The sequence below is a fragment of the Garra rufa genome, chromosome 18, assembly GCF_049309525.1.
Source record: "Garra rufa chromosome 18, GarRuf1.0, whole genome shotgun sequence".
NCBI classification, from domain to species: Eukaryota; Metazoa; Chordata; class Actinopteri; order Cypriniformes; family Cyprinidae; genus Garra; species Garra rufa.
The window spans coordinates 6559750-6574466 of record NC_133378.1 but is presented as its reverse complement, the minus strand read 5'-3'; the positions used below and the strand labels follow the sequence as shown (position 1 = coordinate 6574466).

The following is a 14717-nucleotide window of genomic DNA, read 5'->3' as shown; positions in this document are numbered from 1 at the left end:
ATAAGTACTATAAATAATGTTATTGATATTATTCTTTCATAATTCATATTTAAAGTGGGTTTTATATTATATGTATAGCGATAAGGCAGGACTATAATGATTACTAAAACCAAAATAAATAAATTAAAGCTAAATAAAGATATTAAAAATTAATAAAATGACAAAAGTAGATGACAAAATGACTAAAATGAAAATACAAAATATGCTAATTCAAAAACAATAATAAATACTATGTGTATAAATACTGTAATACTAAAATAACATTGCTAAAAAAAATCTCAGATATTTATTCCAAACACTTGAAGATTCACTTAGTAATTATTATTCTGTCATATTTCATCTTTAAAGTGGGTTTTGTATTATATTTATAGCAATAAGGCAGGACTATAATGATTACTAAAACTAAAACCAAAATAACATATAAATTAAAGCTAAATAAAGATATTAAAAATTAATAAAATGACAAAAGTAGATAACAAAACGACTAAAATGAAAATATAAAATAAATGCTAATTCAAAAATAATAATAAATGTGTATAAATACTGTAATACTAAAATAACATTGGTAAAAAAAAAATCTGATATTTATTCCAAACACTTGAAGAGGCACTTAGTAATTATTATTCTTTTATATTTCACCTTTAAAGTGGGTTTATATTTATAGCACTTGGGTGGGACTATATTGATATTTTTTAGGCCAAAATTTCTTAAATTAATTCAGGCCAAATCACTTTAAACAAGGACCACATTTAGACTTAATGTGTGCTGTTTATTTTATAAGCTTTACACTTTTTAAAAATGTAAGATTAAATATTGAAAATCTTCCACTGACTTGATTAAATATTCAAAAATCTAAATCTTATCTGATTAATTCACAATTGGCTGCGGTCACAGTCCAAAGACGGCATCACGGAAACAAATGTGAAATCTAAACTTCTCTAAAACTTGAGGACTATTTTTTTTTTTATAAATAATGTCAATTGCATGTTTGTTTGTTCCAGAACTCCATGAAGGTGATGTTTAAGTGTCTGTGGAAGAACTGTGAAAAAGTCCTCAGCACTTCCTCAGGGATCCAGCGCCACATCCGCACCATCCACCTGGGGTAAGCGGCACTCAGACACATCACACCTGGGACAGCTGCACACCTTTGTTCTGAAGATCAATTCTTTTATACAGAAATGAGACCGATAGGCTCTCTTTTTTAAAATGTTAACATTAAAATGAACGTTTGACTCATTGGTTTTGGACTGGGGATTCATCTAAAGGGGTCCAGATTGTCTGTCAGTCTCTAAAGATGGGGCAGCTCAGGGAGCTCTCTCCCTTTCTAAACACCATAACAGGAGTTAACGAGGGAACCACATTCTGATGGATGTAGTAAGAGTGTTTTTATAGCGTCTTGTTGCTAGCTGACCTTCCCATATAAACTCACGCCTCTGTAAATGCGTTAACACTGCTGCCCCCTGCTGGCCGCCTATTGATGTGCACACAAGAGTACTGATCCTGAAATCAGAGGCTGGCTTGAGTTTAGTATGGACCCTTTATCTGTTAGTAAACATTGTGACGTTTATCTGTGGGCGGAGCTTAGTGGACCGCTTCACTAACGCTACCTATTACGGCTTGTTTTATAACAATAACTGGATAAAATCCGATTGCACCTGCATATGTATCAGGGGCGGAGCGGGGGGGTGGCTAATTGGGCTTAAGCCCCGAATGTTTTGTCAAAAACCCCGAATCTTTTAGGTTTTTAGCGCAATTTTCCACCGGACAAAATTGCGATTGTTAACTCATGATTTCTGTTCTGTCTGTGCGCACCAATCTTGCACTTCTATCCAGGGGCGCCGCTAAGGGGGGGGGGGGGGGGGGTTAGGACAATTCTAAGGGCCCACGCCCTTTAGGGGCCCCCAGAGATCAACTTTGGTATGGTAGGGGGGGCCCAACCTCATATTTTGTCATAGGGCCAAAAATTGCGAGCGGCGCCCCTGCTTCTATCTACTCCTCAACCAGACCACCTAGAGACTTTGGGTTTTCGGCATTATGTTAAGGAAGGTCTAATCTCGGGAACGCACAAAAAAAATCCAGGAAAACATTTACTATCTCTTAGTGTTGTGATCCCATGACGTGAGAAAATTGCGCTAAAACACTCACAGAGTTTTTATTACTTGTTTAAAATAACTTCAACTTTGTTTCATTTCCTCTTGTAGGCTCTACTGGGTGAATTTTTTTTTTGATTTTTGTTTTTTTACTGAGTACCCTAACTATCATCATTTTCCCAGATAGTGTATAGATTTTTAGGCATTCTATTATCTCAAACAGCCTGAAAAATAGTGCATTTAGCTGACGTAATTGGGGAAAAATCTACACGGGGGAGCATGCCCCCGGACCCCCCTAGGTTTGGGCTAAGCCCCGAATGTTTACATCGTCTGACTCCGCCCCTGATATGTATGTGGGTCAAATATGTTAAGATGTCCAAGTCAAAAGAAATTTACAAAAGTGATTTTATTTCCATAAAAAGCACATTAAATGTAAGTAAAGTGTCTACTTTTAAGGTTTTTGAAGAATAAAATGTCAAAATTTGGTTGGAATAATACATTGTCATTCAGTGTAATACAATATTTATGTAAAAATTCAAACTACATGCTTATTCTGACTTGTACATATTAAAATATATGAAAGAATAAGGGTGCATATTAAATTTGATCGAGTTTTAAATGAGTAAAAAAAAATCTTACTGACAAATGGGCAGAACCTAGGATAGTGGCACATTTTAAAAATGTAGAATTACAACTAATTAGTATTTGGGGTGAAAGTACTTCATCATTTAATATGGTATAAATATGTTACACTGAATGACATTTTAGTGGGTGTCTTCTGTAAATTAAAGGAAAATGTATATTTATTTCTTGCTCAGAAAAACTAAAACAAAAATGCAATTAAAGGTTGTATCAGCGATTCTAGGCTGAAACATAAAGTGTCAATTTCAGCTGACCTTTCTTCATGATCCGCTCGCTGCCTGCCCCATAAATTGTCTGTAAAAAAAACGCGTCTCTCTGGTCAGCCTAGGGTCCGAGATACAGTATGCCAAAAAAAAAATTGGTGCTACCAACGATTCCACAGCAAAACAAAAAGTGTTCCAACCAATCACCGTCAGGGGGTTGGTGTTGTGGACTTTCATACTGGTGCAGGGATGTGAGGGAGGCGGAGCGAAAGTCCACAACACCAAACCCCTGACGGTGATTGGTTGGAACACTGTTTGTTTTGCTGTGGAATCGTTGGTAGCACCGATTTTTTTTTTTGGCATACTGTATCTCGGACCCTAAGCTGACCAGAGAGACGCGTTTTTTTTACAGAAAAAGCTTGAAATCGCTGATACAACCTTTAAATTAAACAGAAAACTTTTGAATATTTTTTGGGAAAAACAACAATTTAAAGCACTATTACACTTTTTATGCTTTTATACTTAAACCCTTTTTTGTCTTTGACCCATGTATATTTCAATTTCAGAAGGCAACTATTTTTACAGCTAGCTTACACAAGTGTGAACTTGGCCAAAATGCGAGGGAAAAAAAAAAAAGTTAAACATTCAATGTAATGTAATTGATATATGTGACCATGAACCACAAAACCAGTCATAAGGGTCAATTTATTTAAAATTGAGATTTATTAGGACGATGCTTGTCTGAGATACAACTATTTGAAAATCTGGAATCTGAGGGTGCAAAAAAAATCTAAATACTGAGAAAATCGTCTTTAAAGTTGTCCAAATGAAGTTCTTAGTAGGGGTCGACCGATTATCGTCCCGACCGATTATTGGCGCCGATATTAAGCATTTTTACGATTATCGGAATCGGTTATTTTCAAAACCGATTTGCCGATAAAAATAATTTAATTTTGAAATGCGCTCTTTGGCTCCGACGCAGCCTGTCAGAGCTCACCACTAGTCTGTGCCCTAGAGCAGTCTCCGCCCACCGCGCATCTGATTTGTTGGGAGTCGCGAGTCCGACCAATCAACTCGAAGGCTGAAGGCACAGAAGACACAGACAGAACGCTTGCTGGAGCTGCGAGCGGAAGTAATCAGCTGTCTTTCAAAGGTAAGTCAGCAGTAGACATTGATTGTGATTCAGTAATTCACAATCCTTTACGGTGAAGTTGCAAAAACACCTCAATGTTATCTTGATTTCCCGGATGCGGAAAACACGGACGGAATCGCGGAATCCAGTCATATACCGTATTTTCCGCACTATAAGGCGCACCGGATTATAAGGCGCATCTTCAATGAATGGCCTATTTTAACCCTTTAGCACGTACGATCACACCGGTGTGATTTGTCTTGGCTGGTCCCTGATGCGTACACCGCATCAGTACACCGGTGTGATTCGTTTGTGAACGTTTGCCGCATCACGTCATCAGCTGCTGAATTCAAATCTGTTTTGGCGCGTTGGCTGGCGCTCAGCCAGATCGGACGCGCTGAGTGCTTTATATTATCACAACTATTCAGTGTTTTCAACCATATAATGCTTATTTTAGGTTTCAGACATTTAAATACACATAAGTACTAGCAAAACCATACATTTATAGTTTGTAAAATACACTCTGGTGTCTATGGAAGCGGCAATAATGATCCTACAAATATATTCTGACAACATTTTATTGATATCATACTTACAGATTATGTAGGTAACTATAAAGTGCACACACCTCTTCTCCCAGCTCACCAGAGACTTACTTAAATGTCTTTCGGGAGGAGAGGATGAATTTGCGTGTTGTAAATCCCACAGCTCGGATTCAGCGCGAACAAACATGGCGGCGCCCATCACCCGGTACAGATTAACTAATGCGGTCATTATAAAAGTGTTTGGACTTTTAAATACATTAACTTGCACATATTTCGAAATCGGAATATCAGACATTTCATATTATAGTGAGCATGCTTGTGAATATTAATAATAAAATAGGAAAAACGAAATAAAAGCGATCCATGTGTCTTACAGTGCTATTGTGGCTACGGTGTGTCACATGACGCGTCAGGCGTCACCATGGAAACAGTAATGCAAAACATTCTAAAATAAAGGTCGCCTAAAAAAAACTCACTCTTTGAGGTTAGATAGAATATTTTAAACTCACGTGTGAAAATTAAAACTGTTTTCATATATAAGGCGCACCACATTATAAGGCGCATAGAATAGAAGAGGCAGTCGGGGACGCATTCTGATCGGATGTTTTCCATGTTTTTTTTATTAGTAAACTCATTTGTAAAAAAAATTACTTATTTGATTAAAAGATAAATTAATGTTTTTATGCCTTCATTTGCACTGTACTGTAAATTAAAACTAATGGAAATGTGTAGACACATATCGGTTCAAAATATCGTTTATCGGTGCATTTGATCTGTAATAATCGGTATCGGCATCGGCCCTGAAAAACACATATCGGTCGACCCCTAGTTCTTAGCAATGCATGTTACTAATCAAAAGTTACATTTTGCTATATTTACAGTAGGAAATTTTAAAATATCTTCATGGAACATGATCTTTACTTACCGGTAATATCCTAATGATAATATAAAAGAAAAATTTATAATTTTGACCCATACACTATTTTTGGCTATTGCTACAAATACAACCTTAAGACTGGTTTTGTGGTCCAGGGTCACATATTATTTGAAGATGTATGTATCACGTAATGGCCAAATAGTTATTTTAAAGTATATACCTCCTTTAAATGATGTAAGTTTGCAGTGACATTTCAGTACCTTTACATTACTTACATACAGTGCATTTAATGTAAGATGTATATTTTCTAGAAATAAAAATTCTGTATTTAGTTATTCTTTCTTACCAAGTACTTAAAAATTCCAGCACCAATCAATCACAACAATGTATATACAACTACAGATGATTAAGCATATAAATCGTCAGTTTGTTGTTTTACACACATGCACACAGACATTATTTCATACACAGCATAGTCAGAGATGCATAATAAATCTTTAGATGCGTAACACAAACCATAATCCTTAAAGGGGTCATCGGATGCAAAACTCACTTTTACATGTTGTTTGAACATTAATGTGTGTTGGCAGTTTGTGTACACAACCACCCTACAATGATAAAAATCCACCCAGTGGTATTTTTTTAATCTTTAAAAGTAATATCCCCTTTTTAAAATCAGGTCATTCTCAGATTCTTGTCGGTGTGACAACACACAGACAGAGGCCGCTCCCACGATAGTTGATTGACATGAGCGAAGACGGAGAGGATTAACATTACTTTTGTTGTTAAAAGGAAGCGTCAATCCCGATCTACATATGCATCTATGTTCGTGCAAATCATTCGTGATGCAGCTTCCCCCACAGCAGAAGTGAGTATAAGGGATTTTAATGCATTTTCCCAAATGGCCTTTCTTAATAATGTGCTGGTTAGCAAGTTTCGCAGCTAAATTCGGCTAAAGTAAACATTACGGCTCATCATCCCATGGCAGAAAGGGGCGGGGCGAGCATAGCTCATTAGCATTTAAAGGAACATGCAACGGAATAGCTCTCTCTAAAAAGGGCTGATTTAGACAAGTTAAGAATGGTGTTTTTTACACTACCATTGAGAAATTTTAACCAAAGTATGTTATAGACTTCTCATTAAGACCCTAAAGAATCATATCAACTTGTGGAAAATGGTCAACCGATGATCCCTTTAATAACAAAAGACAACGCTTTATTTAACCTTGTCTGATAAGAAGTGTGTGCTGCAAACACAAGCGTCTTTGACAATCATTTCTGTCCAGTCCGCTCATTTTATCGCGTTTAGCTATAGCTGCCGTTGTTTTTTTTGTCTGACAGTGGCAGCAGGTATGGGATAAAATTTCTAAAGCCTGTACTACGTCACTTCTGGAATCCAACATCACAACAAGATGATATTTTAAGCTCCGTACGAAGCCAAATCTGTGCTGGTTTGAATTGGCCACCTCTAGTTTTCCCTTTGTTTTGGGACATCGCCACTAAAAGGGTCTATTGTGTGTTTTCAGGCGAAATGGAGATTCTGACTACAGCGATGGCGAGGAGGATTTCTACTACTCTGAAATCGAGGTGAACATGGACACTCTTTCGGAGGGGCTGTCCAACCTCACGCCCACCTCTCCTACTACGTCCGGCCCGGCCCCCGTCTTCCCCGTCTTGACTTGTGATGTGTCTCGATCTGAGCCCGCCCACGTGATCCACACCCCACTCAGCCAATCAGCACCGTCGGCGCTGTGCCATATCCGCACTGACCATGCTTACCAGGTAACATCACTCTTTAGTGCGTCTACACATCTTATTCAGTACACAGGCTCAGTTTTGCCTGCAGACAGTGAAGCGTGTGTCATATTATGGGTTTGAGGTGTAGTGAACAGTGTGGGTGCGTCCTTTTACTTTGGAAACATCATATTCTTTCAAATCTCCAACACAAGTTATTAATGCATCTCGAATCTCTCTCCATCAGAGTCACCTGAGCTTAAAGGGACAGTTCAGTCATGTGACACTGAAGACTGAAGAGTAATGGTACTGAAAATTCAGCTATGCATCATGGAAATAAATTACTTTATTCATCACATTTATTTACAAATTTATTTATTGCAGTCAAACAGCAGAAAAAAAAATCTGGCAAATACTGCCGTTCAAAAGTTTGGGATCAGTAAGATTTTTAATGTTTTGCAAAGAAATTAAAAAGAACAGTTTTCTATTTATATATACTTTGAAATGTGATTTATTTATGTGATGCATAGCTGAATTTTTTGAACCATTACTCCAGTCTTCAGTGTCACATGATCCTTCAGAAATCTTTCTAATATGCTGATTTATTATCAATGTTAAAAACATTGTGCTGCTGAATATTTTTTTTAACCTGTGATACTTTTTCAGTTTTTTAACAGCATTTATTCTAAATAGAAATCTTATCTACCAATATGCTTTGCTATCAGATTTGATCAATTTAACACATCCTTGCTGAATAAAAGTATTCATTTCTTTCAAAGAAAGAAAGAAAGAAAAGATTCACTCACCACAAACTTTGAATGGTAGTGTATATTGTCACGAAAGATTCCTGTTTTAAACAATGCTGTCCTTTTTAACATTTTATTTATCAAAGAATCCACATTAGAATGATTTCTAAAGGATCATGTGACTGAAGAGTGGAGTAATGATGCTGAATAAATAAATAAAGCTGAAAATTCAGCTTTACATCACAGGAATACATTACTTTTCAAAGTAGATTTAAATAGAAAACTGTTATTTTAAATTTCTTTGCAAAACATTAAAAATCGTACTAATCCCAAACCTTTGAACGGCAGTATTTGCCAGATTTATTATTTTTGACCACATTTGGAGTTTCTGGATAAATTTTGTCCCAAATGGAATAAATGACCTTTCTGAAATCTTTCAAACGGCCAGAGATTTATATGGAGGGTTCACCAGATTGAAGGTTCTGTTAAATATCAAAGCCAGACTACTGCATACACGTCTCTTTAATTGCTGGAGTCCATTTAGTTGCAGTATTTATGGGTTGGTGTGACGAGGTCAGCGAAGGCTGTGATTTCAGGAGCTGGATGGATAGGTTGAGCATCTGCCCTCTTCTGCTCAGACATTTCTAATGTAAGGTCACTGGCTTGCAATGGTTTTGAGGCAGCTCTTCTTGGCTATGGGTGGGTTGCGGTTGTATTTAACAGTGTTTTCTCTTTCTCCCTCTGCTGGCTTTGCTAATACCGCTTCTTACGCACACTGTGTTTTTCAGGCTACAACCCCTGTCAGCATTCCCAGCATGCCCTCTGAACTGCCTCACAGTGATGATAGGATTAGTGTATCCTGGCAATCGCCCCCTGTCATATATAAAGCTCTACCGGTGAGATGGCTACTTCTTCCTTTCTTGTTTGCTTCCGTAGTCGACAGCGTTTATCACCTTGTAAAAGACTAAGCTCACTACAGTTTGAAAGGGCAATGATCCTGTAAGCCTGGTTGAGTCTCTTTTGTCACTCCCAGCTTGACTTTCTCTGTCTCTTGGGGTCTTTCAGAAGTTGCACTTGCATGACTTTTGGTTTCCTGTCTCTGATGCTTTTGCAAAACAAAGAAAGCAGCTTCCAAACCCTTGTTACAAGTTGACAGCAAAGGAACTGAAGACATCTAGTGCCTGTCAGAAAAATGCAGTTTATATTGAACTAGTAATGAATATATATTGTGATTTGTAAAATGCTGCTATAGCCGGGAAAATTGCTGGTGCTTGCCAAGAAAGCACCACTTTTAGCATTACTCTTATTTAGCTTCGAAAGTAGCCATGAAAATTAATCACTTAGAAATCAGCCAAAACACCCTAGCAACTGCATAACAACTTCTTAGCAACACACAAACATTGTTTTGCACAACAGCATTTACCTTTTTTTTGCGGAACATGTAAAAATCACGTTATTTTTATAATATAACATAACATAATATAAGGGAACCCCTTGCAGAATCTGTGAGAATGTGAATAATTTTACCAAACTAAGAGGGATCATACAAAATGCATGCTATTTTCTTTTTAGTACTGTCCTGGGTAAGATATTTTACATAAAAGATGTTTACATATAGTCCATAAGACCAAAAAAATAGCTGAAATTATTCAAATAACCCCATGTAAAAGTTTGGGAACCCTTGGTTCTTGCTGTGTGTGGTTACCCGGATGATCTTTTTCTTCTTCTTTTTTTTTTGTGATGGTTGTTCATGAGTTTGTTCTGTACAGTTAAACTGAGCACTGTTCTTCAGACAAATCCTCCAGGTCCCACAAATTCTTTGGTTTTTCAGAATTGTTGTGTATTTGTAATTGTTGTGTTGTGTATCAATGTTAAATGATGCTTCAGGAGAAAACAAGTTGCAAACTTTTGAACAGGATGAAGTTTTTCATATTTTTTAATTTTTCATATTTTGCTGAAATGTCACTTTTTTCCATTTAATATACTGCCCTTCAAAAGCAACAGTAGATAGTTGCATGTTTCCCAGAAGACAAATTAAGTACAATTTACCTTGATCTTCAAATTCAAAAAGTTTTCACCTCCCAGCTCTTACTGCGTCGTGTTTCCTTCTGGAGCGTCAGTGAGTGTTGAACCTTTTTTTATTAGTCCCTCAGTTGTCCTCAGTGTGAAAAGATGGATCTCAAAATCATAGTCATTGCTGGAAAGGGTTCAAATATGCAAAAGATGCTGGAAACTGATCTGAAAAAAGAATCTTAAAAAATCTGATGCTGGAAAAGAATCTGCAAGACCTAAAGAATTTTCAGAAGAACAGTGCTCATTTGAACTTTTCAGAACAAACAAGGGACTCATGAACAACCATCACAAAAAAAAATAAAAAGAAAAAAACGGCATAGATCATTCAGGTAACCACACACAGTATTAAGAATCAAGGGTTCCTAAACTTTTGAATGTGGTTATTTGAATAATTTCAGCAATTTTTTTTTTTTTTTTTTTTGTGGATTTTATGTAAAATATCTTACTCAGGACAGTACTAAATAAAAAATAACATGCATTTTGTATGATCCCTCTTATTTTGGTAAAATTATTCACATTTTCAAAGATTCTGCAAGGGGTTCCCAAACTTTTGCATACCATTATATATAAATAAAACAGTTATTTTAAATTACGATAATATTTAATGTAATAATATAATATTATCGTTCATAAGACCTACTTGAGAATGAAAATTACTTGTTTTTTGAAACAGCGTAACAAAATTTAAGCTTAAAACAAGAACATTTTGAATTAAGTTTTAATTTCTAATGTAAAATTTCAAACTATTTTTTTTTACATTTGAATCAAGATGTAACTACTTGAGAATGAAAATGACTGAATGAATGAAATTAAGTCACTTTACGATGAAAACAACAACGTTTTGAATTAAGTTTAAAATGTAAATTTTAAAATTGTAAAATTCTAATTTTAAATTTAAAATAAATAGTTATAATGTCAAATCTCAAATTTAAATGTCAAATTTCAAATTAATTTTTTACAATTTGAATCAAGATACTGTATATCTACTTGAGAATGAAAATGACTTGTTTTCTGAAAAAAATAACAAAGTTAAGTGAATTACATTTTTTAATTAGGTTTAAAATTTCAAAATTCAAATTCAATTTCTTTAAATTATTTCAATTAAATTATTTTTTTACATTTAAATCAAGATATAACTACTTGAGATTGAAAATGACTGAATGAATGAAAGTGACTTTATGCCAGAAACAAGTACGTTTTGAATTGTTTAAAATGTACCTTTTGTAAAAATTGTAAAATTCAAATTTAAAATGTCAAAATTCAAGTTCAAATGTCAAATTTTGAATTAATTTTTTTTACAATTTACATCAAGATATATCAACTTTAAAATTTCAATTCTTTAAAATTATTTAAATTTCAAATTCTTGTTTTACATTTAAATCAAAATATATCTACTTGAGAATGAAAATGACTTGTTTTCTGAAAAAAATGAATGTGTGCTTAAATCAATGTTTTGAATTAAGTTTAAAATTTACAATTTCAAAATTAAAATTTTAAATTTAAATTCTTAAAGTTTAACATTTAAATCAAGATATAGCTGCTTGAGAATGAAGATGACATTAATTAAGTGACTTTAAATTAAATTAAATCTTACAGTGCCTTGCGAAAGTATTCATATCCCTTCAGTTTTTCCACATTTTGTTATGTTGCTGCCTTATGTTAAACTACTTTAAATTACTTTTTTCCCACATCAGTCTACACTCCCTACTCCATAATGGCAAAGCAAAAAATAGGTTTTTAACATTTGTGCAAATTTATTAAAAATAAAAAACCGAAAAGATCCTGTTACATAAGTATTCATACCCTTTTCTGGGACACTCGACATTTAGCTCAGGAGCATTCATATTGCTTCCAGATGTTACTACACTTCGAGTGGAGTTAAACTGTGGCAAATTCATTTGAATGAGTATGATTTAGAAAGGCACACACCTCTCAGAAAAGGTCTAACAGCTGAAAATGCATATCAGAGCAAAAACCAAGTCCTGAGGTCAAGATAACTGCCTGTAGAGCTCAGTGACAGACTTGCGTTAAGGCAATGATCCAGAGAAGAGTTCAGAAAAAAATCTGCTGCATTGAAGGTTCACAGAAGCATTCTCCATAATGGAAGACGATTGGAACAACTAGGACTCTAGAAAATGTCTGCCAGCCCCCATCCAAGCTGACAGAGCTTGAGAGGTGAAAAGGTGAGGCAAAGAATGGCAGATAATTGTCAAATGCAGATGTGCAAAGCTTGTCACATCATACCCAAAAAGACTTGAGGCTGTAAAAGTGCTTCAACTATGTACTGAGTTAAGGGTGTGAATACTTATGCAATGTACTTATTTCAGTGTTTTATTTTTAATACATTTGTCAGATTTGCAAATCTGGTTTTTGCTTTGTCATTATTGTGTATGGAGTGTAAAATGATGTGGGGAAAAAACAATTTAAAGCAGTTTAACACAATGCTGCAACAAAACGTGAAAAAATGAAGGGGTATGAATACTTTTGCAAGGCACTGTACTTGACTCCAGACTTGACCAGTAGAGAGCTGTAAACATGTATTACCTGTTGTGTATATGGTTGAGCTTTAGATCACCTTTAACATGAGACGCTTTTGCAGGGCCCGATGACTCAAATCCGCACTGTTAGCATCGGTGAGAAGAGACAGCCTGTTAACCACACCACTGTCAGCAAAACAAACACCAACACCACCTCCACTTCCAAACCCACTACTGGAACCAGGTAAGCTGTCCTAATGTTTTTGGTTTCATGTTTTATGTTGTTTTTGAAGCCTTGCATCACAGCTAAAACTGAAACTATGTGACATGTTTTCTCAGGAAACCGCGTGGCGAAGCCAAGAAGTGCCGAAAGGTGTACGGCATGGAGAAGAGGGACCTGTGGTGCACAGCTTGCCGTTGGAAGAAGGCCTGCCAGCGCTTCACTGACTGAGCTTTATCTTTACCCCACTTCAAAACGTGCTCTTATATTGCGGGTGTTCCACGGACTGAGCGTCTGCGTCTCCTGCGCACACTCTCAGAGTGATCTTCGTGAGCGAAGGCATGTGGCCTTTTCAATGTCACTGATTCCTCCAGGCCACAAGGGGTGCTCTTTTCCTACCGCTTCCATAGTGGAACACTGAGACTTTTATTCAGAAAAAAACAACAAAAACCTGATAAAAAGCAAAAAAAGAAAAAGATTTCCGAAAAAAAAAAGAAGCTTTTGCTACATTGCATATTAAGGCAAAAAAAGAAGTTTTTTTCTTAAGTAATCCAGAAACAATCATTCAAAGCGAATTTTTTCAGGCAGTTTATTATAATTTCATGTTTTGTGTGCGCTCTGTGGAACACGGCTAACGATTTTCCATGATTTTAAGTGTGGCAGACTTTATACACAGCAGTTTTTACAGTTAAAAAAACTCTGTAAGCTATTTTTGATGGGTATTATGGAGTATTTTAAACAGTTGACCCTTTTCAACCTGGTTGCACTTACCAAGCAACTCAAATTCACTTATGCAAACATCGTTTAAGCATCCGTGCTTAACTGTTTCTGGACTTACTGCTTCGTTTTGCCTACAAGCACTTTTTAATGGCCATTTCTATATTTTGATCAAGCAGAGTGCAGATCAGCGCGTTTCAGCAAATAGTCGAGAACTGTTTGAACACACTTTGCTAAAGTAATACCTCTAAACAAGAATGAGCCTTTCAGAGAGAGCCTTTAGTGTACTTCAGCGCGAGTAGTTGTAGTGCAGGAATGTAAAATGGCCTCTCTCTCTGCTCTAACTCACCCAAACTATCAGATCAACTGCCTCTTCATAAGCTATGAGGTTTATGCCTGTCAGTCCACAGTATTAATTCAATGGCAGGCACTTTAACCGGCCACACTTTAGAGTTAACCCACAATCTGCTGTCATCCCAACAAGACATCCCAGTCTAATGTGATCCATAAATCAAGTGTTTTCCACACAAACACGACTTCGGGCAAATTTCGGGCCGCATTATGCTTCCTAAGGAATTGTTTGCTTCTCGTTCAGCATACGGATATTATTCACGTAAAGGAAACGCTTGCTCTGATAACGTGTGGACGTCTTCCACTGTGCTTTCTTTTCATTTCGAGGTGATCATGTGATGTTTTCATGTAAACGGACACACGCGGCTGGTGTGCACTGTGCTATCTGACCCTCTCTATATGAGCGAAGCAGCTCTGAGCTGTTACACTGCAAAATATGATTTATTGTGTTTTATTCTTGTATACAAATATCCAAACATGCTTAAATCACGATGCACATACTTGAGAATGAAAATGACTTTTGTTTTAAACTGTGTAACAAAATTAGGTGAATTTATGCTTAAAGCGAGAACGTTTTAAATTAAGTTTAAAATTTCGAATGTAAAATTTCAAAATTCAAATTTTAAATTTAAAATCAATTTTTTTTTCTTACAATTAAATCAAGATATAACTACTTGAGAATGAAAATGACTGAATGAATGTTAAGTGCCTTAATGCCGAAAACAAGAACTTTAAATTTAAAATTTGAAATTTCAAAATTAAAATTAAAATGTGAAATCTTAAATTTAAATGTCAAATTTTGAAGTTATTTTTTGCAATTTAAATCAAGATATATCTACTTGAGAATGAAAATGACTTGTTTTCTGAAAAAAATGTAACAAAATGAAGTGAATTTATGCTTAAATCAAGAA

At 35.6% G+C, this 14717-nt stretch overlaps 1 protein-coding gene across 1 annotated transcript in view; it reads left to right on the top strand.

The window, feature by feature from the left end:
- LOC141291478 (zinc finger protein 704-like) overlaps positions 1–14279 on the top strand; it is a 14939-nt gene extending 660 nt beyond the window's left edge. Inside the window, exons 2-6 of the mRNA XM_073823638.1 lie at positions 1002–1102; positions 7015–7270; positions 8757–8864; positions 12641–12762; positions 12858–14279. Coding sequence (XP_073679739.1) covers positions 1002–1102; positions 7015–7270; positions 8757–8864; positions 12641–12762; positions 12858–12969 — 699 coding nt within the window. The 3' untranslated portion in view covers positions 12970–14279. The remainder of the gene's footprint in view (positions 1–1001; positions 1103–7014; positions 7271–8756; positions 8865–12640; positions 12763–12857) is intronic.
- The last annotated feature ends 438 nt before the right edge of the window (positions 14280–14717 follow it).